Raw genomic sequence first — 25,459 nt, forward strand, 5'->3', positions numbered from 1 at the left:
CAGCATTTGATACCTATTAATCCACTGCCTGTCTCACTAGTTTAGCATATCCTTTGGGATAATCGGTAGCCTCTTGGGAATTGACTTTATGGATGAAATTTTTTTGTATATCATGTCCATGAGTTGAGACATGAGTTTGCTTTCTAAGATATGTATTTTTTCTTGTTTTATCTCAAAGGTGGTTGGTGGTTCTAATTCATGAGGGTCCATAACTCCAATGTCAGCTATTACATCAACAGGAAATTACAAATTTGAAGTGTGTACATGGGTGGGCAACTGCAAATTTGAAAGGAATTTGATTGGAGGTGTTCAAGGAAAACTAAAGTCTTCTAAGTGACAATTTCCTTGTAAATGGAGGCGTATTTCATAATTGATAGATAGTTTCATATTTCTTAGGACATCACATTGGTTTTATAGGTGATTTTGTTGTAGTTTAGTGTAATGCTTGTAATTCTTTTTAAACATGTAATAATTTAAAATTTTATTGTATTATAGTAAATTTGCAATTTTGTGGGTTTTTTTTTATATATTGTTTTTTTGTCCAAAAAAAAAAAAATATATATATATATATATATATTTTTTTAATTAAATAGTTTTTTTTAAGAAATTTTTTTATAATGGGCATTAGCCGTGGTTAATTAATGGTCCACAACGGTTTTAGCATGTGGTGTTAGATTAAAATTTACTACGGGCGAAGTCCGTGATTATTATTTAATTGACAATGTGCTTTAGCCGTGGTAAAAATCTAAACTTTTTACCACATCCTTAATACTAATAGGCAGTGTGTTTGTGGTGAATTTTGATCTACAACGGACATCCACCGTGGTAGATGACCTTTTTTCTTCATCCGGGCAGCAACACTAAGGCCACCTGGACGTTTTGAGTTTCAAGTTTCAACACCCTTGGCTTCTCTTCTGTGTCTACTTCACACGAACTCATCAAAACATAAGCACCAACCAGACCATCTTCCATTCCAGTCGTCGAATGTACGATTTTCTTAATTAATTCTTTTCTTTTCTTCTTGCCCCTATTTTCTTGGTCAGCATTGGCTGCTAATATAACCATATCCCCTCTGAATTAATTTCCATACCCAAGAAAAATTAACAAGATCTATGAGGGAGAGAGAGAGTAAATTCTACAACTGCTTGGAGTTTAGTATATTTTTAATTATATATCTATACATCTCTCTAGTTAGCTAGGAAAGAGGTAAAGCGATGTCATATCATATTAAGATGACATTAGTCGATTAAACTGTAACTAATTAACAGAGAAGAGAGACATGCATTGGAGCTAGCCATTACAGTTGATGTGAATTGGGGAGCTTCGAATATTCTAATTTATGACTGATCTTGTCGAGGACGAGCCATCCAAAGAGAGCTGAGAGCTCGGAGACGATGGAAGTACTCAGCAATTGCCAGCAAACACCTCGCTGCTTGACGGGTCGTCAGAATTTGTTGAAGCCGGTGAATCGTCTGCTGCCTCAGATTATCAGCCTGTAAGTTTCACTTAAATTATTAGATCAACATAAACATCAGATATATTGTTAACTACATTGAAAATGGTACTATTAAGCTATCCAATTGCAGTTGATGAATGTTTAGAAGGAAGTGAGAGCTTGTATATCTTCTGAGTTGCAAAAAATTACAGAAAATGAGAGAGCTTAAATTTTTTACCAAAAAAAATAACGATCTCTACACACAAACTCTTGTAAAACCTTTCATTCCAACGTTCAATTATAAACCAATTTCTACCACACATATTTGAGTACTCCCCTTCAATCTCAACTTGGGTAACTAAGCTTGAGATTGAAACTGTGCTGAACAAGACTATGAACAATCATGGACAGAGGACTATGAAGAGTGCTGCATTACGTCATACAAATTGCTTGTCGCAACGTATTTGAATAAATAAATACATATTATACATGGTACAAGAATATCAACCTAGACTAGATGAGATTACATCTCATATCTTTACCTAAGCAGAAAAGTTTGACTTTGTGATAATATGTAAGAGTGATTGTCGACTTGGTTAATTAGCTAAAGCATAAAAAAAGTCATTAGTTAGGAAGTTAAGTATGGGGTGAGATCATTGGTCCGCCCGCAGCCGGGGGGAAGGTGTTAAGCTAAATAATTTTAGTCAATATCAGCATGTTAAGATGTCAATTACTAATTGGCTACATGAACCTTGAAGAAGTGGTTAATATGCCCCAACCATGATAGTTACTCTCTTAATCCACCTATGATTAGATTGGTGAATATAAGAATATATATGATCTTAATTTATTTATTTATTTTGTTTGGAAGATTATTGAAAACCAATGAAATGATTCAAACTCATATCACCGTTAAAAATATAGGACCTTAATTTGATTTTCAAAAAGGTGAGCCATTTCAATTGAATTGAACTTCGCTACCTGCTCAAACATTACTCTCATTTGTATGAGATTATTTTATGACATTTGGAGGGATTTTTTCTCTCTACTAAAAACCCTAATATATGTACGCGTGTGTTGGCTAGCTATGTATAAGAGCCTATTATGGTTATCTCTAGAACAATCGGTCAAAAGGAAGTTATGGTTAAGGGACTAAGTTGGCTTGCAAGTCAAACGGTTAGGTCGATGATATCATACAAAGGTATGGGTCTACGGATCTTAGTGGACACCAGCATATTATGGATTATTGCCGCGTAACCAGATTTGATGGTTCAAAAATGCAGAGAAAATCAATGGCTACTAATGTTCTAATCTAGTTCGATCCTTGATCTTGGTCTCTCACTTGCCTTGCTAGCCCTTTCATTTTATACTTCTATAGTTTGGTTGGAATAAGAGGGTTGGTCGACCTTGGTCCTTGGTCTCTCCCTTGCTTGGATTATGCTTTGCAAGTTGACAGGACGTGTTTTTTTTTTCTTTTGTTGTTGGAGTATGTATGTACCAGTACACTGCACACTAGTTGTCTATGCTCCAACAAAAAAAAAAACTATTTCTTTACCCAAAGTTACACATAAAAATGCTATATTTGTTGGGCAACTTAATGTTATGTTCGTCAGACAATCGGCCTACAATTTTTCCAGAATTTTTAAGCAAATAGTATGAAAGCAAGCTGATGCGGTTAGTCCATGGTGATTGAGGGGTAGGGTGATGAATATAACTAGATTAGATCCAAAATTCAAAATTGTCCAAAAAATATTATATGGTTCATATTTTGAAAAGAAAAAAAATACTACATGAAAACAAAATATTTTACCCAAAGCTATTAACACACAAAATATAGCACATCATTAGTTATTCACCTTTCTAGATCCGAGACAGATCCAGGATTTAAAATTGGGGTGGGCTGAACTTTGAAGCAAAATGTGATTAGTGTGAAAGGAATATGTCAGAATTTTGGCAATAACTTGTGAATCACAACAACCAATAAATAAAATTCAAGACTGAAACTCAAATTGCTAATTTCAAACCTTTCAATCCCTAAATATCTAATAAATCAATCAAAATCAGAAATTCATACTTCGTACTGGAGCAATTAAATAACAAGACTAAAACATTACAGAGAAATTGAGGAAATAAAGAAGAAAGAAGAGGCACAATCCAAAGGCAAAAGGCTAATGATAACGCCTGGACTTGAAGAAGAAGAAATAGTAGGACAAGAATGATCAGTAGAAGAAAATAAGGAAGAAATAATGAGGAGGAAGAAAAAGAAGGCACGTACGACAAGGAGGACTGGAAGATGATTCGGGAAGAAGATAATTGGATAATGGGGTGGGCTGGTTGGGTTATAACTAGGTAATAGTTGTTGGACGAAGATTACCGGATAAGAGGTGTTCACTTATGTTAGAGAAGTCATTAGTGATCTAATCATTTTTGCTGATATGTGTTCTTTTGCAGATATACGTTGCATTAAATATGTCGTACGTTCTAACTTTTGAACTTAATGGTATGAGCTAGTTTTATTGGAAACCTAAGGAGACGTATGTCCCTTTCAAGAAATAATACATGAGAAAGAAGCATGCAGATAAATAGATTCCATGTATCCACCAGCCACCTCATGAGAGTGAGATATGGAGTGGTTCGTGGTGTTGGGGTAGGTTTCCAACCAAAATCATTGAAGGTCCCCCATTCATAAGATCATTTGTAGGGTACCATAGTCAAGATCGAACGGATACAACTTCATGCCTCATCAACATGCAATTAAGAAAATAATGTATAATATAGTTTCAATTAGTGTTCTAAAAGTTTCCGCCTATCGCTGTCTAGGCCCCGTTGAGGCACTAGGCGGCTGACCACCGTCATCATTAATCCTTAGAACCGTCTAGGCCGCCTAAATCGCGATTTTCACTTAGATAGAAAATAGATAACTATTTTGCATTTTATTTGTTCAGTAAACTGTAAGAGAATTGTTGGACACTTGGATAAACACTCATTAAAAACGTGTTCCTCATGTTGAAAATATACTCTAATACTTTATAACTTGTATATCATTTATTTTGCAACTTATGTATTCCAATACAATTTTATATTTTTTTAAAGTATAAGTAGACATTTAATTTTATGTTTTATAATAAATTTAATTAGCATTGAAACAAAACCATCTAGGCCCCACCTAGACCCATGCCTAGACTTCTAGGCACTAGATCCTAATTGTCTGCCTCCCGACTAGTGCCTAACAACTTTTAAAACTTTAATTCTAATTAGATGTAAAAAATTAGGGCAGTTATTGGCTAGTAGGAGTACTGATCTCTAATATATTTTTTTTCGATATTTGTCGGACTATATATCGATAATATATTAGAAACTGTAAATTAATACTTGATACCAAATTTTGAGGATAAAAGAAATTGTATATAGGTGGGTAGTCATTCATATATGTACCTGTCTAACGAAGCCCTCGAGGGTGGAGAGCTTGTTCATGGCTATAGCCATATGTCCCATGTAGTTGGCCATGTTGGGAGGGCAGCTCAATGAATCAGAGGTTATGGTCTCTGAGAGAGACTGATTGAGAGCTTCAAGACCTTGAGAGAGAGCTTCTTCAGTCTCCTGTGTGGATTGTTGTAACCCACAAATACCCAATAGTTGCTGATCCGTTAATGGCTCCATTTGATTCAGAATAATCTAATACTCATCAAGAACAACAACAAATTAAAATCAATAATCAAAGTCGGTTGTGTTTTGAACACTGAAAAAAATTACACTGAAGATCCTTTACGGATCCTAATTATAATCAACGTCAATTATCTTTCACAGATAATTTGATTTATTGACATTATAGTAAATTAATATTATGCATGCAAATAGGCAAATACCAAACTTTCTTGGTTGTGATTTTTTTTTTGCTTAATTATTTGCTAGAAACCAAAGAGAAAGATGAAGATAGAAACAAAAGTTTTGTATATATATCCATCAAATAGAGAAAGAATAAAAGAGAGGAAGAAGACACCCGCATAACTCTCTTTCCCGGATCAATTTTTCAGAGACCAAAAATTGCAATAACAGACATGACTTTTGGGGAATGACACCTAACTCTACCCTTTAGTAGAAACACCTTCACGTTACCTTCCGTCATTCACAATATTCACGCAATGAGAATTGAGATGGATCCATATTCTTTGCCACTGCAACCGACAAGTACTTTGATGTACATGTACCCATGCATATATCATACTTCAAATTTTGATCATGATACATGCGCCTCGTACTACAGTATCATATCTCCTTCACATCTTTCCTCAATAATATCTTTTTCCAAACCTCTCCAAACAAATGGGTGAGGAATTCTTACTAACATATGAACATGTATAATCTTTTTGTTTTCTTACAGTGAAGGGTTTCGAATACTAGATCTGCTAACACATGAACATTCATAACTAAACAAATTCTCGTAATTAACCTTGTTTCATTTTTGTGTAATTAGAGTTAATTTGCTGTGTAGCTAATTAAGCATAGAATTACTTAAGTTTTCTTTTTTACATTCCAGGTAATTGAACATAGACCGACCTATCGTGATCGTTAATTACCTATTACCCTAGACTCCCTTACCACTTAAGCTAACCCTAATTAAGGGCTTAAAAATCTGGGTTTCAATATGGTACTGCTGCATGCATGATCTAACCTAAGAGGAAGGTTTTCAATCTGGGTTTCCAATATGGTAGAAACAATAATTTTTTCCTCATACTAGTTTTGTAACCTAATTCAAGTAGATAAAATCTGGTTGTGTCCTTTTGTCATTTTCTTGTCACACATTTACTGTTGTACTTATTTCATGAATTTGAAAATTTTACGAAAAGGAAATAATATATATAGTTCCTATGGAATAACAAAACGAATTAATGAGAAAGATATGTATTTGTAAGTTTCTGGGGTTAATGAGCTAGGAATATCAAACCTTGATAACGTCAGAGGGCCGAAATCCACCCATCCACATAAAGCAACGTTCAGCCGGACTCTTCCACATACCAGAAACAATATGAAACACATCGGTCTTGGCAACCATGCCTTTGAGGTTCAACACTTCTTCATAATGTGCCAAGCAGTTGTCCACAAAAAGCCGCAGCTCATTCTCCGGCAAATGCTCTTGCACTGCGGCTCGGAGCTCACACATGAGACGATGGTGCTCCTCCAGCCACCTTGCATACTCCATGTCGAAAACAGCAGCATCTGGTAATGAAATAATAAGGAGAGAAAGATGGAGATGGGTTTTAATTAGGGTTTTATACTGAGCTAGAGATGCAGAACTTAAGAGAGAAAGTGAAAATGGAACAAATATTATTTTATTACCCGAGCTAATGTTGTTGATACCAACAGGAAGGTTTTGTTGCTCTCCTCCTACAAGTCCTCCTCCAAAGAACATACCCTATAAAATCAAAACCCAAGTCTTAAAGAAATGTTTAGGAAACAAATCCACTAAAAAATTGCTAGTTAGTAAACTCACTTGAGATCTAGCTCTTTGCAGCTCTTGTTCCAGTTGAGTTAGCTTAATCCTACTTGTCTCTAACTGCTGAACATATGCCTGGAAAAACGAAAAAGGCTTAAGAATTAGATTAAGATCATTAAACTTTTAGAAAAACCTAGGTTAACTGTTAATTTGTAATGGAAAAGTTAAAAAAAAAAAAAAAAGTTTAATGACTTGCAAAATTGCTACGGGTTGAGTACCTTTTTCCTAAGCCTGCTTTTTCTGGCTGCTTCTCTATTCTGAGCAAGCCTTCTCAGAGTCTGGAAAGGAATAATCACACCAAACGTTGGAAATTATTGTTGTGGAGAAGAAATAGGAAGTGAAAATATTTTATTGTAAAAAGTGAACCCAAGTCACCTTAGGGTCCGGCGTTTTGGGTCCTTCTTGCTCTGAACTTGATGTAGTTGGTCCCTTGCGGTTACCCTCACGCTGCCAAAACATTCAAGGAAACACACGTACAACAAAATAAACAAAGTCATTATAATTTCACTTAATTTAAAGAAACTATTGCTTGTTAATAATTTCATATATAGATGGTAAATAATTGATTAAATTGTCCATGATCCTTACCTTGATAGCTTTGGCAGGTTGTTGAGGAGGTCCAGAAGGAGGAGGAGGGGCAGTAGAATCATTGCGTGGGTTGGCCAACTCCATGGACGGCAACGATGGTCTCTTTGAACCACTACTTGAAGAAGAAACTAATCCCGTTCCAGCTGCCTATATTACCAAACCCAAACGAAACCATTTTACAACTATAATTCAATACTTTAATGTGCTAATAATAACTAGCTTTATATAAAATAAAATAAAATAGCTTTATAACCAACCAGAAACGCACTAAAATACTTAGTAGTACATATAATATCTACAATGCAATAACGGTTAGAGTAAGATACTTGGGTTGATGATGGCTCTACATGCATCGGCTGAGATGGGAAAATATTCAAAGTTGGAGGCCTCATTCCAGATGACGAGTTATTTTGATGAGGATCTGCACACAAAAATTAAGTAATTCTCAAAACTATAAAAATCCTATATATATTTGTAAGTAGAAATTGGTCAATATTCATGTGTATTAGACAAAATAGAGAGAGGAAGAATTAACCGAGGGAGCTCTAGAATACTATTAAAGGAGGAATTCCAGATGAACTTGGAATTTGAATTGGTCATGATACATTTTTCTCAGGACATGTGGGGATATATTCTAGCGAGGAAGTCATGATCAGAGGGTTTGCTGCATGGATGTCAGGTTCCAACCAAGCTCCAAAGAAGAAGAAACAAAAAATAAAAATAAAAAAGGAGAGACAGGTGGTTTTTCATGGAAATTTGTGAATTTCCATTTTTCCTTCGTGTATATTTTCTCTGTGGATCCGGTCAAAGAAAGTACTGGAGAGAGAGAGAGAGAGAGAGAGAGAGAGAGGGAGGGAGAGAGGGAAATAGTTTTTGTTGAACACGCTTTCCCTGTGACCCATACAAAATCTCTTCTCCATTTCCGACCCAGAAAGGACTGAAGGCGACCAAGAGGGAAAAATATATTCCCTTGTGATGGTTCTCTCTTTGTTTCTCTACCTCCATATCTTTCTCTCTCAAGGGTAAGAGAGAATCATGTAGCTAGAGTGAGAGGGAGAGGGAGAGGGAGAGGGAGAGAAAAGGAACTGAAACGACAGAGGTGCTTACGTCGTTGGTCTTGATGATGAACATGATTAACTGAAGGGTTGTGATGGTCCTGTGACTGTCCATCAAGGTAGAGAAAAAGAGCTTGATCTAATTCCCCCAAATCATAAGCAGCTCCACCATCTTTGCTTGATCTGGTGATCATATATACAAAGATGAAAAATCAAAGGTATTAGGAATAATCAGCTGCTAAAACATATCTTAGACAAAACGCTAACACAAGAATATCATCACAACACACCAATTAAGTTAAGTAAATATTATATTATGGAAAAAAAAATTAAAATAATATTATAAGATGACAAAATGAATGATTTAATTAATCTCTAGCTAGCTAGCTAGGCTTTTTCACTTTGATGATGGTGGTGATGATGATGATGATGATGATTAATATATAATTACATGAAGTTCCCAGCAGGAATATTGGAGGATGATGATTGCATCATCCCATATTGAATCTGCTGCTGCTGATGGTGATGATGCTGATCTTGTATTTGATGATGTTGTTGTTGTTGTTGGTGTTCAAGTTGATTGCTGTTTTCTTGAATACTAGAGGCCATGGGAAAAGAAGAAGATGTAGAAGTAGGTGTTGCAGAAGAAGCTAAGAGCTTTGTTTCTAAGAGTTGCTGTTCTCTTTTATTTTCTTCTTCTCCTCCTCCAAAATTAAAACCTCTTAGAAACCCCATTAATGGTAAAACCGCCTTCCGTTTCCTCCTACCAAGAACATCATCCACATATAGAGAGAGAGAGAGAGAGAGGAAGGTGGAGAGAGAGAAGTCGGTTGTGAGTTGAAGAGAGCTTGCAAGCTGTGTTGATAATTAAAGAGTGGGAACAAAATAATGGAATTCAATGTAAAGAAACAAAAGAGACGAGGCTTTTTTTTTTTTTTTTTTTTTCCTTCTCACAGCCCTCTCTCTCTCTCTCTCTAAGAAGTAGACGACTTTATTTTCTGCTGCAACCAAATATTCAGATAAAGCGGTTCTTCAAATACTCTCTCTCTCTCTCTCTCTCTCTCTCTCTCAAAATCAGAGAAGAGATGGGGGAGAACCACTTTTGTTTATTTTAAATTGGGAAACAGCTTATGGCTTCCTTGTCCAAGTGGACCAAACCACCCTCTATATAGCTTATTCCGTTCAGCCTCATGTGAAATGACCAAACTACCTTGACCGTGCCATGCATGTTTTCAACTTTTACTATTCACCTTTTGTTGCAAACACATAGAAGTAGGATTGGTCATGGTTAAATTGAAAATATAATTAATTACATACGATTATGTTAATTTTGTTGAGCTATTTATGCTTACGAGAAAGTTAAACTTATTCGGGCAAATGATTAGCAATTGTATTTGGTATTTGGACTAAAAGGAAACGTCATTATACATGCTTGACATGTTATCAAGACGATGATCACCTCATATTTCAAAGAGTGAGAGAATATGGATATATATAGATGGTACTTTCCTTTGTTGGAAAATTTGTAAATTTAATTCCTACTTAGCCCACAGATTATACCAAGTCCTAAATGATTCCCCAAACAACGGTTTTTTTTTTTTTTTTGGGAATTCATGGTGTAACATTAATAATTGGTTAATGAGTATACCATTCTCAAGTTTTAAGAGTGATTCATATGTATCAAACAAAAAAAAAATATATATATATATATATTTATCGTCTTTGTTATTTATTTTATTTAGGAAAAACTAGCAATAAAACAATTCAGTTTCTCAATAGTTTAATATTTCATTTTTTTATTTTCAAATATATATATATATATTGTATCACTCAAGCCCTAACCACTAGAGTATATACATAATAATTTCTCCTTTTTTTTCCTTCAATTTCTTTTTTTAAATGTTAAATTGTATCCGGATAAAATCGAAGTTATAGAACCTTTTGTCGGTATCATCTTTTTTCAACGTAACTGAAATCGATGATTTACTGGAACTTTTGTCTGTAATCAGAAACAAGAACAAAACAAATTTTAAAAAGGAAACGGAAAGCTGCAGAGAATCATTTTTATTAGACATGCAAGTTATTACTTGTTTGGCAATGCTTTTCGAATGTTAAAATCATTTTTCAAATAATCAAAACCATGGAAATGTTCATTTTTCAAATAATCAAAACCATGGAAATGTTTAGTAGATAGGCTAGCTTAAAAGTGTTCATACTAATTATAAAAATATTTTTAGTGTTTTAAGGAGAAACACACCTTCTTCTAGGGGCTAGATCTTTTGAAAGTGATTTTAAAAAGACTGAAATCACTAGATCGTTTCGAAGTGCTTTTAAAATAATTGAAATCACTTTTGGTGAAAGTGCTTTTGGGTTTGAAAAACATTTGAAGTGCACTTTGGAAGAAGCACCAGTTATGTGCTTATCACAAAAAGTACTTCAAGTGTTTTTTTTTTTTTTTTTTTTTTTTTGCACAGGATTCACTTGCATTTTTACTAAGGGTTGGCTTGGTATTATTGTGCTTAAAAAAAAAAAAAACTATTTTTACTGTACTGTGAGAATAAACAGCTGAAAAATAAAGTTGTTCAGCGTATAGTAAGCTTTTTTTTTTTTTTTTTTTTTTTTTTTGTTTTGGTTGTTGTTGTAAAAGTGTTTTTAACAAAAGAAAAAAAAAGTGTTTGAGTGTTTGTTATACTTTATATGAATTGATGTGAAAATATTAAATGACTAAAAAGGATATAGTATTTAATATAATACACTAATTGTTCAAGAGAATAATGTAGCAGCAATGATTGTAAAATACGTGGAGGTATACTTGGCATTTGAAAATTTCATTAAATGGGCATTGATGACTATGCTTAAAAAAAAAAAAAAAACTTTTTTTCAGAAGCATGGTAGATTCTATTTCTACTTTTCTATGTTTTGCTATTGTCATTGACAATAGTTTTAAAAATAAAAACATTATTTTTTTTGTTTTACTAAACACATTTGATCCAAATTGTTTAATAAGCCTTTATTTTTTAAAGCACCACAATCCCAAACGTTTTTAGTCGTTTTAAAATTACTTCTAATCATACTAACAAAGGTGCTTCTTAGATTATCTCCAACCTTGGTCTAAAACCTAAAAATATTTAGCTCAGAAATAGCTTTTCTGCTCCAACCATTTTGGCCTAAAATTTTAGCCTAAGATTATAAAAGAATGAACTTAGGCTAATTTTTTTTTCTTACATTAATTTTTTTAAATAAAATAAAATTATGTAGACTATCGTAATTTAATTTTATGAACATTTTAATCTAAAAATATTTAAATTCCGATAATTATTGAAAAATCACTAAATCGACACATGAAACTCACCAAACTTTCAACTTTTACCAACTGTTCAACTTTTAACAAACTTTCAACTTTCACCAACCATTCAACTTTCATCCTCTATATAAACACAGGTCCAATATCAGTTGATCACACAATCTTTCAACTTTCAATCATCCTTTATATTTACCAATCTTTCAACTTTCAAAGTGTTTTTGTTTCCTAAAAATCCTCAATATCTCATCAATGGGTGATAGAAGAAAGCATAGTAGGACAATGCAGATGGCATAATACCAAGCAAGGCTTGACATTGAGGATGTTGAAATGATCAACGCCGAAGTTTAACTTGCAAACTTGCTTATGCAATATGAGCACCATGCCGAATCTAGCCATCGTGACTCTGTGGGCGTTCATTTGTGTGGCGTGATAAAGAAGAGTTTCATGACCGAATGATGAAAGATTATTTCATCGAGCGTCCGAGATTTCCTGCTCATGATTTTCAGAGGCTGTTTCGGATGAGGAGAAAACTTTTTGAAAGCATATTGAATGCAGTTGTCAATCATGACCACTACTTTGCAAGGAAGATAGATGTCGTCGGCCGACAAAATCTATCACCTCATCAGAAGTTCATTTCTGCATTTCGTAAGCTAGCTAATGGGTGCTTTACAGACTCAACGAACGAGTATTGCAAACTTACAGAGAGTACTGCTATTGAGAACTAGAAGCGCTTCTGTTAGGCAATTTAAGCCATATATGAAGCCATATACCTCCGCAAGAAAAATTGTGAAAACTTGAAGATGCTTCTACGGAAGGCAAACAAAAGAGGCTTCCTTGACATGATAAGAAGTCTTGATTGTATGCATTGGGAGTGGAAGAATTGTCCTACTGCTTGGGCTGGCCAATTCAAGGGTCGTCATAACAAGCTAGCCACCGTGCTCGAGGCTTTGGAGTCTTACGACACATAGATTTGGCATGCGTTCTTCGGCGCTCCTGGATCAAACAACAATATCAACATTATTTGGTCTTCACCTTTATTCGATGATGTTGTCAATAGACGGGCACCAGAATTTCGGTACAAGGTAAATGGTAATAGGTATGAGCTAGGTTACTACCTAACTGATGATATTTATCCTAGTTGGTCTGCCTTTGTCAAAAAAATTTCTCATCTTGATAGTGCAAAGAAGAAATTATTTTCGCAGAGGCAAGAATTTTACAGGAAGGATTTGGAAAAAGCGTTCGAGATCCTAAAAGCTTGATAGGCCATTGTTAGAGGGCCTACATGACTTTGGCATACCGAAGACCCCCATTCAATCATGATGACGTGCATAATTTTGCACAACATGATTGTGGAAGATGTGTAAATCAAAATTGAAGAAGATTCAGACGAAGATGTGGATGATGACCAACCAACACATGCGAGAGCTATTGCAAGAGATGTTGAATATCTCGTTGAAACCACATATGAGACCCGACATAATAGGGTCACATTGAGTGAGTATATGAGACATTTAAATAGAATTCAAGCTCCTCAAGGTCATGACACACTCTGCAAGAATTTGGTTGAGCATGTATGGCGACGAGAAGGTGAATGTTGGTGATGTTGGCTGAGCATTTATGTAATAATTTTAAGTGTACTATGTTGGTATTTTCTAGTAATAAATTTAAGTGTCTTCTTATGCAAAGTATTTTGTGTAGTACATTGGATAAATTATTGAATGGAGGTTGAATTATTGAAGGCATCTATTCTACATCAAAGTGTGGAATAATAAGTACAATAATTATTGAAGGCATCTAGATTAATAGAAACAATAATCAATACACACAACAAATAATAAAGTATATAAACTTAATACAAATGACAATTAATAAACCACATAAACTTAATACAATCGAAAATTCATAAATGACATAAACTTAATAATGATATCTACCATCTTGATTTGGTGATTGACTTCGTGGTGGACTTGGGGTATAGCCTTGAGATGAATTATCTTTTTGAAATATACTCCTTCTGGCATCCATTTGCAAAATTTCCCTTTGCTTACCACATAAGTACTTCTTCCTCTTTGGAATGTGTTTGTTGATGTCATCCATCATCAAATTTATTTCGAACCTCTTTTGTTCCCTATCCCCTTCTTCCTTCATTTACAAACACATTCAGACCACTTCTTTTTGGTGAGCGCTATGGGTTTCACTCAATTTTGCAATTCCAGTAGCAATAGGTCCACTCATCGGATATTGGGACTTCCCTTTTCTCTTTGCTTCCTTTTGCTTATCTCTTCCCTGGGGCTTTGCAAAAGAAGAAGTTGATGTCATTTGTTTGACACCTTCATTGACACCTTTATTCGCAGTTTCATTGAAATTATTTGAGGGCGGGGCTTCACTATGAAATAATCTTTCCCATTATTGGTCCACATCGATTCCCCACCTCGGACAATCCTTGAGGATGTTCCAAGCATGATGCAACTTAAAAGCTTGATTTTTTTGGTGTAGTTCTTGTCTTGTAAATTGCCATTGCTTTGTCACCCTATGCAACAAATACATAAAAACAATTAGTTGCAAAATACTATTATGTACATGACAAATAAAATATGAACAAAGAAACTCACTATTTTTGAGGCACCCCTTCCACTAGGCATGTCAACTATGGCTTTCTCCAAGCTTCCCTTCCACAAAGTGCACGCTTTATTGATAATCTTCCATCGATTATAAACACCACCAGCTTCCCTTTGACTGGCGTTGGAGTTTTCATGGAACTTATTAACGATTTTACCCCACAAAGCCTTTCTATTTTGATTCGTGCCGACGACACCATCTTCGGTAATAGAATCCATGCCAAACATAAAGCAATATCTTTGTCAAAGGTCTAATTATGACCTCTAACATGCTCTTTTGCCATCTTGAAAATTTTGGAAATAAGAAGAAATGGTAGAAAGAAAAATTGGAAGAATTGTAGGAGAAAAAGTGAGTTTTGTGTGGATGCTTGAACAAATACATAGGTATTTATAGAGTTTTTGGTTGAATTTGAGTTAAATATATTATTTAAATTATTTTAGCCGTTGGATTTAAATTTGGACGGTTAGATCTTCTTTTTTTTTTTTTTTTTTTACCGTTAGATTTTATTATATTCGATTTAAGCAGTTGGATTCAATAAATATATAAATATATAAATATAAAACAAACAAAAAAAATATTTGAATGTGGACCGTTGGATTAACCAGCGGTCCAATTAAACTGGCAATTGGATGAAGAAAAGTAGCCGTTGGGCTATAGTGAGACTGACACGCAAGGGGGACAACCCCACGTAGGTGGGCCTCTGCTGGAAAGGACTGTGGCACGTGACGCACGTTTGGGCGTCAGGGTTTTGGGATGTGGGCTTCACATCCCACTTTTCACTCTCACCCGTAGGTTCGACTTCAATTTATCGGCTAAATTGTGGCCAGTATTTGGCTTTGGTTTAGGTTTTGGGTTGGGTTGGATATTGGCGAGGGGGTGGGGGTGGGGGAAGGGAAAATTTGGGTTTTACTTTTAGCCCAGGGTTGGAGTGGGTCTTATAAAATTATTATGAGCAAAAGTATTTTTGAAAAGGTTATTACTAAATGGGCCCTTCTATTCATTTTCGACTAATGTTAGAAGATAACTAATCTAGTAATAACCATAAGCTTCATTTTTTTGAAATACTTTAAAATCAAATCCTAATTTAACACAGGTGGAATTTTATAGACTACTTTAAAAACTTGAATATATACACCCATATTTCGTAGTTTTATAAACGTCTTTAAAAACTTAATTGAATACCCATGAACTTCTATAGATTCATTTAAAACCTTAATTGAGTACCCCCATGATTTGTAGACTCTTTTAAAATCATTTAAACTCCTAATTGAAACATTACTTTATATTTCTTTGGAGAAGGTACAAATCTAAACCCTTAAACATTTCATTAAAAACTCAGTGGCTTCATTGTCAAAAGAAAAAAAAAAGTTTGAAATTTAAATTTGAAAGCCTATGTAGCATTTTGATATCTTTTAAAGTTTTGTTCTTCTACCGATATGTCAAATTAAATTATTATTTTATTACATTATAAAATAAATAATTAAATAAAAATTTAACAAATAACATTTAATTTATTATTAAATTGACATCCCATTCACTTTCCTTAATTGCAAAACAAGAAAGATGTAGGATAATTGCACCGGTCAACTCAACATTAATTATAATAAATGATTAAACTAATATAAAAATTGATAAAAGACATTTAATAATAATAAAAAATTAAAGAAAAATATTTGAAGGTGCTGTCTCATTTGACAGCAATCCCCTTTGCCACCAATCTATGTCATCACCACATAGGAATTGATACTTTGGTTGGAGAATGTTAGTGTTTTTTTTTTTTTTTACTATTATATCTGATATGGACATTTTAACATCTCCTTTAACTATGATCTTAGTACCGTTAAACCCCAAAAAATAAATAGTCTTGGGACAAGAAAATCTATTAATCTAGCATAATTTAAATAATTGATAAATTATTAATTTATTAATTTACCTAACTTATTAATTTATCTAGGTATTCTTTATAGAAAATTATAGCAATGGTCATTCAATTTTAACTCAATTGTAGCAATGGTCCCTCAATTTTAACCCAATTGTAGCAATGGTCTCTCAACTAAAAATTCATAATCATTAATCCCTTAACTCATCAAAATGTGTGGCTACGATCCTTTTCGTCAATTTCGTTAGAATTCTGTCAAAATGAGTCATGTTGAAAGAACCATTACTCCAATTGAGTTAAAGTTGATGAACCATTACTCCAATTGGGCAAAAGTTGATGGACTATTTTTCCAATTGGATTAAAGTTGAGGGACAATTGCTACAATTTTTTTCCTTTGATTTTCCATATTTGCCCCTTGATTCAGGCTCACGTGCGTGGCACATGACTTGTTTTAACAAAAGTTCTAACAGAGTTGAGAAAAATAATCATAGCTACATGTTTTGACGAGTTAAGGGACCAATGGTCATGAATTTTTAGTTAAGAGACCATTACTTCAATTGAGTTAAAGTTGAGGTACCATTGCATAGTGTATTAGTTTCTCATTCTACAAACTAACAACCAAGTAAAATTTATGAATCTACTTACTTTTCCTAAAAATAGGTTGTACATTGTTCAACGCACTTCATTATTCCATTTTGTGAACATGTAACCAAGCAAAAACTCTATTTAAAATAAACAAAAGCCTTAGTAACACAACACAACATACATATAACATGACTTCTCATCTCAAAGGTGTAAAGAAATCAACAATGAAGGATGAAATGCGTAAATCATTATGCGAATAGAACAAGGATAATCCAGGTAACCTTGTAGTCAAATCATAAGCATTATGTATCAAAATTAGAAATTATTAATTTATATATTATGTGGACCTATATGAATTTTTTTTGTAATGTTGATCTTATAAATTTAGTGAATTATTAATTTAACACGTTATCCATAAATTGGTACCGGCCAAACATATTGTTTAACCGAGGTTATTAATTTATTGGGCATTAAATTATCAAGGTTCTATTGTAGCTGAAATTAGTGTTCTAAAAATCACCTTAGGCGGCGCCTGCATTGCATTTGCAACTGCTCTACATCATATCTCACATCGAAAATTTAGACGCGGGTTTTTTTTAAGATTGAGAAATTAAAGAGGCTTTTGAGGGGATTAAGACTGTATTTTCTTAACCACCATGTCCTCGACTCCGAATTAGCAATATCAGCCATGGTTGCTTGCTAAAAGGTTTCTGGCAAGAGAGAGATCTGGGTTCTTGTGTTATGGGGTCATGGGCAGATGAGAGAATAAAGTGGGAAGAGAAAGAGTTGGTTTTTATTTGATTTTACCACGTCTGTGCTATCTTTCAAATTTTATCCTGAAACATCAGAGTAATGAAAAACCATATATAACAAAAGGAAAATACTATTTTTCCAACGAAATTTGAAACTATCAAGTAGTGGAGAAAAGCTAGAAGCAAAACAATAAATCATACTAGAAGAATCACTTTCAAGCCATTTATTATGTATTGGTTTGGTACTGATGTGCTTTTATAAAAAGTGGGTATCAAGAAAAGCTGAGCTCAAAAATGTGTTTTTTTAAACACTTAAAAAAGCTTATTTTCACAGTTTTGAGTGAAAAAAAAAGCTGAAAACGTGAAGCAGCAAAAATGAACTTATTCTCACAGCACAGCAATATCAAACCAGCCCTACGTCTAGGGGTGGATTTTTTCGCCAAATTACCGTGCCATACCGATTTTGTGCCAATTAGTAATGGTACGGTATTGTACTGTATCAAAATTTTATGGTATGGTATTGGTAATGGATACTATTACCACAATATTACCGTACCATATTGAAAATATAATATAATATATAATTATATAACACATATTTATAATATATATATATATATATATTCAATAATTTGAAAATAAAATCCTATAGACTACTCTCTCATTTCTTTCAGCCATGCTCTACTCTCTCTCTAATTTCGTCAGCCATTCTGTCGAACACTTACGGTCGAACAGTCTCATTCATCTCATGGAACCAACGGAAGATATGCTCTAATTTTTTTAGTAAATTTGTTATTAAATGGTTTTCAACTTTAATTCTTCTTACTACTAATATGTTTTCTTTGTTGTAATGTAGGCTTGATATAAGCTCAATCTTTGACAAGTTCAATGCTTCCTCCAAAAGATTCAACATTTCAAGCTTGAAGAATTGATCAATGAATTTTACTTTTTGAAGTTTAGTTCCAATTTTCATTTGGTTTGAAACTTTAACTCCTATTTGGATTGTTAACTTCTATTTGTTTTGGTTCATAACTTCTATTTGAATTGTAAGCTTACTTTTCATCATGAATCTTGATGCATCATTTGAATTATTGTGCGTATAAATTGTGAATGGTGAATAATAGATGAATTTAGGCTTACAATGTATGAGATAAAGGTACAAAAAGAAGTTTTGCCCTTGAATTGGATTAAAAAAACAAAAACAGGTTTTGGCTCATAACAAAGTGTAATTACCATTGCCATACATGCCAACCGAACTATTGGCAATACCGAACTTCGGTATACCAAAAATTTGGTACGGTAACGGTAATAGATTTTGTCAAATCGAAAGTTTGGTACGGTAATTGGTGTAGGAATTTTGGTATATAACCGTACCGAACCCACTCCTAATTATGCCAACCTCACAAACGCCAAGGCAATAATCATAACACAAAGCTCTGCACATGATGGCCGAGTTATGAAAAAAAAAAAAAACAAAAAAAACAAAAAAAAAAAAAAAAAAAAAACAAAACAACCCCAAGACATTAACCCGAAGAATCACAAAAAAAACCACCACAATTAGCCCTTTTTAGTTCAAGGTTTGGAGGGGGGAAATGAATCACAACTTGCTTATCGCATGTTTGGTATGATCAAGTTGGGAAAAAAAATGTAATAAATATTTGGGAAAGAGAGGTTACAAAACAAACCCTCCAACCCTCTTGGGTTTGCTTCACCTCTTTTTTTTTTTTCCAACATTTATTACAAAACTCTAGGGAATATGATCCTCGTTAAATATTGGAATGCCACTTATGTGAAGGATTTTTATTAGTACCCTAAAAATGGTTGAATACACCTCACACAAAAGTTTCTTATTAAATGACTTATATACTTTTCTATGAAATAACTATTTCAGCCCCATAAAATTTTAAAAAGAATATTATTTTACGAATACATTCAAAATCATGTTCAACGCGTATTCTATTTTTTTTCATTGGAATTCCACTTCATTCTGTCGTAGGCGATTTTTGAATGATGGACACATAGTAGTAGGGGATTTCTTTTGCTTTGGGCGACATCGTTTCTTTACTGAGTTGAGAATGATCTTTCTTTTCAGAAAGTGCAGCTTGAATCGAGTGTTGAATTTATTTTGGCGTGAATTATTTGGGATGCCCACGATTGTTTATTCTCCAACCTAGTGCATTGGGCATGTCCCTCACAAGAAAAATACGAAAAATTAGTTCTCAGACCATTTAAGTAAATTGACTTTGGATCCCCGTATTTCTTCTCGAGAAGTTAAAAGCATATTTCTGAGCTTTATCAACATTTAATTGTTGATTTTATTACTAAAGATCTAGAAGTATTTATAAGATGGCCGTTATATTATTAAATTGCTATTACAAAAGTAATTCCCAAATTTCCTAAATGTATCATGTCACTTCGAATTGATTTTGAGCACAAAACTTCAAAAACCCTACCATAATCTTTATACATTTTATTCTTTCTTCTTGGTAGATGCATTTTTATCACATCCATCACCATGATCAGTTTGGTTGAGGTTAATTTTCCAACCAACAAGTAATTGTGTACACATAGATGGATCATCCATCAAAATTGGGATTCAAGTTGATTTGTTTTAAGTGCTTATATTTACCACATTCTAGCAGATTGTCATTTTGATGAGACAATTATTCTCGTTGTTAAGGGGAGAAAGACAGTTTAAAAAAACGTCGTGAATAAGCATTGATACATCCGTTGTTGTCTCATTAATAACGTAGAGTAATATGTTAAGGGGTTAAAGAATGTGTTGATTGCATACCAACCACTTGAAAATTTATCTCTCGAAGCAATTTTTTAAAGTAAGAAAATGCCATGGAATTCTTATTAAAGATTTTAAATGAAGAGGCCTAAGGCTCAATGTACTCGATACCAATGTATTGTATTCTAGATAAGTTTGGTATGAATTATCTCAATGAGTATTCTTATCAGTTCGAATGAAAGTTATATTATTGCAATATACTCTGGAAAGAGTTCACATTTTTGTAGGAGTTCTAAGCCCTATGATGCGATTTGTATATATATGGCTTATATTCGTCATGGAGTTTAAAATCCTCCTAGTTTATTTCAAATACTATATTTTCCTTCCGTATATATTTATTCTTTGCATGACTACAAAAGGTTCTACTAAAATTCAATTGCTGTAGACAAATGCCCAATTATATCAACCTCAATTATGGGGACAATCAAATCAAGGCTTACTATCTTTTTTTTTTTGGGAGGGGGGGGGGGGGGGAGTGGTGGGGTTATTCATCAAATGGAGTAATGGAGTTATTCGTTAGGAGGAGCCTTCGACAATATGCTATACCTGACATAAGTGTGCTGTGCTCTTTTTCTTTAGACCAGGTTTTTATCCCACTGAGTTTTCCTGGTAAGGTTTTAGCGATGCAATATTATGCTCATCTAACACTGTGTCAATGTTCCATAAACGTGGTGTTTTGTCCTACTAGGTTCTCCAAGTAAAGTTTTTTCGTAGCAGCATTGATTGGTAAACATCCAAGAGGAGTGTTGTAAATAATGTCAATTATGTGGTTGTCCATTTGGAGCCAATATTTAATATGTAAATAATGGAGACCTTTTTTTTATGTAAATCCTAAACCTATAAATAGTTACTTCAATGAGAAGAAAATACACTGTAATTCCTCATCCACTTTCTCTTGTCTCTCTCCAGTTCTCTCTTACTCTCTACTTTATTACTATAATTTTTAAATAAGTTTTCAATTTCCATAATAATAAAAATTAAAAACTAGATAGTTATAAATAGCCTATAAAGTTAAATTCAAGAGACACTTGGCTCTTCGAAAAAGGTTACATAATTTTTTTTCACTTGTAAGTGTAAATATATAATCGTATGAAAACAAATAGAAAAAAAGAAGAAAAGAATTATACCTCTTAAATAATAATAGTAAATAAGTAGAGTTTTAGTTTAGTTGTATTGACCTTCACATATACATGAGAGATCTTAACTTCAAAGCATGAATCGTAAAAATGACTTTCTTTTAAAATTTAATCTTGTCTTCTTTGAGGTTCTTCTAATTAAAAGTTTTAAGGTAACTTTAACGAAAAACTCCTAGTACTGTTCACTTTAACAAAAATTAACTTTACCCTTTATTTTGTCTTTATCGTTAAAACTTAAAGTTTTCAAACTATTTTTATTAGTTTTCCTAAGTTTTAAAGGGGTTGTATTGTTAAAAAAAAAAAAAAACTTTTTTCTTTTAGTGAAAAAAGTGACTTTCTATTTTTTTTTATTTATTTATATAAGTAACAGTCCAGATGTCAAACAATGAAGCACATTGGAAGAGAGATTTTTCAGTATGACGGGTACACGGGATGGTACACTACGTATCACTAAAAAATAGTGAGATATGTGTGCTAAAAAGTTAATAACTTAAAAAATAAAATTTCCCACAATTCCTATTAAAAGAAATGATGTACCACTTGTGTTCCCGTCACAATTGAAAATATCTCTTAGACCATCGACCTTGAGACATGTTTGGGTGTGGGACCCATGAATCCGCTGAAAGTTGGAAGCATCCGACGGCTGGGATTTGTGGACCTCAAAGTCTTGGCCGTTGGTAGGTCTATGGGGACCCACCAAGACCGGCACCCACCTTTCCCGCGATTTTTACTTCTTGTTTTCCAACAACTCCGAGCATGAGGACAACAATATGCTAATTTGATATGATTCTGAGGGGAAAAAAATTGAGAGGATATTTAATATGGATTGTGATGTAGACACACGTTAAGGAACTATTTTCCTTTTTGTCTAATTATTTTCTTGATAATAACTATATGGAAGTGGAAGTCATTTCAGAATCCAAATTGTTATTTTTGATTAAATTAGAATTAAAGAAATGATTGAAAAGATCGCTAGCACTCTTATATCATAAAAATTTGAAGGTTTGCTCTAAACATGAATGGAGTAAAATATATATATAGCGAGCCGTCAAATTTTCATGGTAAATGAACTTTTCTTTTACAAGAATAAAAGAAATGATTGAGTAATTTGTAAATTGTAATGGATGATATGCTCTTTATTTCGTTTGAGTTTTGGAAATGATTATATTCATAATTTCTTCTATATCCTAATTCATTTCTCACCTTTCGGCATGCACCAATTGAGCCGGAAATTCATATTATTTTGTGTTTTTTATGTAATCCTTACTTATAGTGAGACAATATATCCATATAGAAAGAACAAAGAATTAATATGAAAGCTGCTGTGGAAAATTTCATACAATATTTAATCATTCAACTGGGATATTTGGCTTCCGTTTCTTACGGGCTCTAATTTATCTATTTGGACATATGATATAGAACTGGCGTAACAATTTAACTATATTGGTTGCCTAGGAGTTTCGTTACAAGGAAATAAAATCCCTGAAGTTCTACCCTCACCTCATGCCATCCATGTCCCATTTGACCTAAAAGTCATGGGGGCCTCACTAGATCTCTTCTTTCGTTCATTAACTTGAAGGACCTTTCTTATTTTATACCATCACACACACACACACACATATATATATATATATATATATATATATATGTACAAGGCTAGACTAATCTTGTCATCAAAAGTCAAATGATATCTAATGAAGTCCACTCTTTGAAACATGATATCACATATTTGAACAATACTTGGCTACTCAAAGATGAGTATGAACTCCTACTTAAAATTCTTAGTGCTTTAATTGTGGAGCTTTGTGCTTATGATCAGAACCGTTCATGCTATGAATCACATTGTAAAGATCATCTCTGCAAAAAATAAATTAAAACTAAGTTCGTTTAGTCAATCTATTGTAACAAATACATAGACGGTTCATAATGCTTTTACCAATACCGTTCATTTGTTTTTAAATAGTTTGATGACTAAACAACCTTAGTTTTAATTGATTTTTTTTTTTGTAGAGGGGATCTTTATATGATGATTTATAATATGAACAGTTCTGATTATAAACACGAAGTTTTATAAATTGACAAGGAACAATTTTGAGAAATTTTAAGTAGAAGTTCTTACTCATCTTTGAGTAGCCAAGTATTGTACCGCATATTTTTAGCATGAAAGTTTCGTTGACGTGTAATGAATTGAAACTTATTCAACTTGTTTGGTGTTATATATACCTTGTACTTGTCACCCCTTTTGTTGCACAAACATGTTTTAACATCACAACTGCATGTATGTAATTGTTGTATCACCTATTTACATAACAAATGCAGTAAAATATTCCTTTCCAACATTTGTTATATTCATCTAATGCATGCGCTGCCCTGCCCTGCCCTCTATCTGGTTCAAGGATTCGACCCATTCAATATTTGTTAGGACTACTGAAGGATTATTCCTTGAACTCAAAAAAAGAAAAAAAGGATTATTCCTAAAAAATCATCTAACTACAAGAAAATAAATAAATAGACAACGACATGCATTACTTTATGCTAAAGAATTAAAGGTTCACGACAATCCACCATATTTAAACAGTTTTCAAACTTGTTGATGTTTTGCAGGAATGATTGTTAAATGCAAAACTTAAATAGTGTAGATTATTTCTCCATAAAAATGTGAACAAGTTGCCCCAACAATGGTATATTTACTGTTCTTGTAAAAAGGAATCCTCTCAAGAGAGACTTATCAAAAATAATTAAGCGTAAGCAGGTTTTGAATATTGCTTCTTATTATATATACACTATCATTATCAAATATGTTTTAGGATTTAAATTATGTACATATCAGTAAAAGTAATGTTAAGAAGATTAAATTTGTAAACAAAATTTATAAACTTAAATAAGCATGTTTTTTATTGGTGATAAATTTACAAAACCCTAGCATTACTCAGTTGATAAATATTAGAGTAGGGGCTCGGAAAAGCATATACAAAACCCTCGGCTCCTTTGACCTATCATATAAAACACAATGTTTGAATCCTCCTTATTTAACTATATATATATATATATATATTTGTCTTTGTTCTGTATGCATCCCACTGTAATTACCCTTAATTTATCTTCTTTAATCTCTATTGGCCATGCTTCAACCCTTCCCCTCGAAACAGAAAACTTGATGAATGATGAGTTATAAAAAACTAAAAAGGAAAGATACAAAACTTATTGGATTAGGTACATCAGATCACAGCCAAGGATTAGTAAAAACTTCTAATTAAATAATTATACAATGTGATTGTGATACCGTTCTGCTTAATTAAGGCCATAATTAATTCAAGTAGCTAGGGTTTCCACCAAATCCTTTCGGTGGCTGAGTCGACAACCTGAAAATGACATTAAAAATGCCGAATGATCAATATTTTGACATGAAATATATGTCATTGACTCTCATTGTTTAGCAATATTTATGCATTTAATTATGAGAAATGCTAAATAATTTTTTTTAAAGTGAGACTCTTTATGGACTCTCCGTCATATTATGTTTTTGACATAATGCTTTATAACATTTGCATGAGAATTGTACCGAAAACATGAGATGACAGAAAGTCCATAGAAAGTCTCACTTTTAGGAAGGTTTCCTTAGCATTTATCAATAATATAATTAAATCCTTAAGTCAATGTGACTATAACATTCATCGGCGCGTATGAGTTAGTAGTTGAGGAAACTTAAGGCATGCATAATGAAACCACTTAATTAATCTGGACATCTTCTAAGAAATCTAGCTATATTTTTATCATTAGTTGGCGTGTACTGAACTACTTTTTATAGTAGCAAATTT

The 25,459-nt window shown here is 33.2% G+C and overlaps 1 protein-coding gene across 2 annotated transcripts; it reads right to left on the minus strand.

Annotated features, from left to right (window-relative positions):
- Positions 1–1,133: 1,133 nt before the first annotated feature.
- Positions 1,134–9,520, minus strand: LOC103959612 (bZIP transcription factor TGA10). 2 transcript variants are annotated; one of them, XM_009371969.3, is made up of 11 exons: positions 9,024–9,520; positions 8,625–8,755; positions 7,844–7,938; positions 7,518–7,664; positions 7,305–7,376; positions 7,148–7,207; positions 6,927–7,004; positions 6,773–6,848; positions 6,381–6,652; positions 4,871–5,110; positions 1,134–1,493 (listed from the first exon to the last, which is right to left on the minus strand). In XM_009371969.3, exons 1-11 carry the CDS (start codon positions 9,305–9,307, stop codon positions 1,338–1,340), a joined length of 1,611 nt encoding a protein of 536 aa, XP_009370244.3. In that variant the 5' UTR covers positions 9,308–9,520; the 3' UTR covers positions 1,134–1,337. The 2 variants fall into 2 exon arrangements, with proteins under 2 accessions (XP_009370244.3, XP_048426427.1); XM_048570470.1 differs by having other exon boundaries at positions 1,369–1,505.
- Between the last annotated feature and the right edge of the window lie 15,939 nt (positions 9,521–25,459).

This window comes from the organism of the source record quoted next, unplaced genomic scaffold, assembly GCF_019419815.1.
Source record: "Pyrus x bretschneideri cultivar Hongxiangsu unplaced genomic scaffold, Pyrus_bretschneideri_v1 Contig53, whole genome shotgun sequence".
NCBI lineage: Eukaryota > Viridiplantae > Streptophyta > Magnoliopsida > Rosales > Rosaceae > Pyrus > Pyrus x bretschneideri.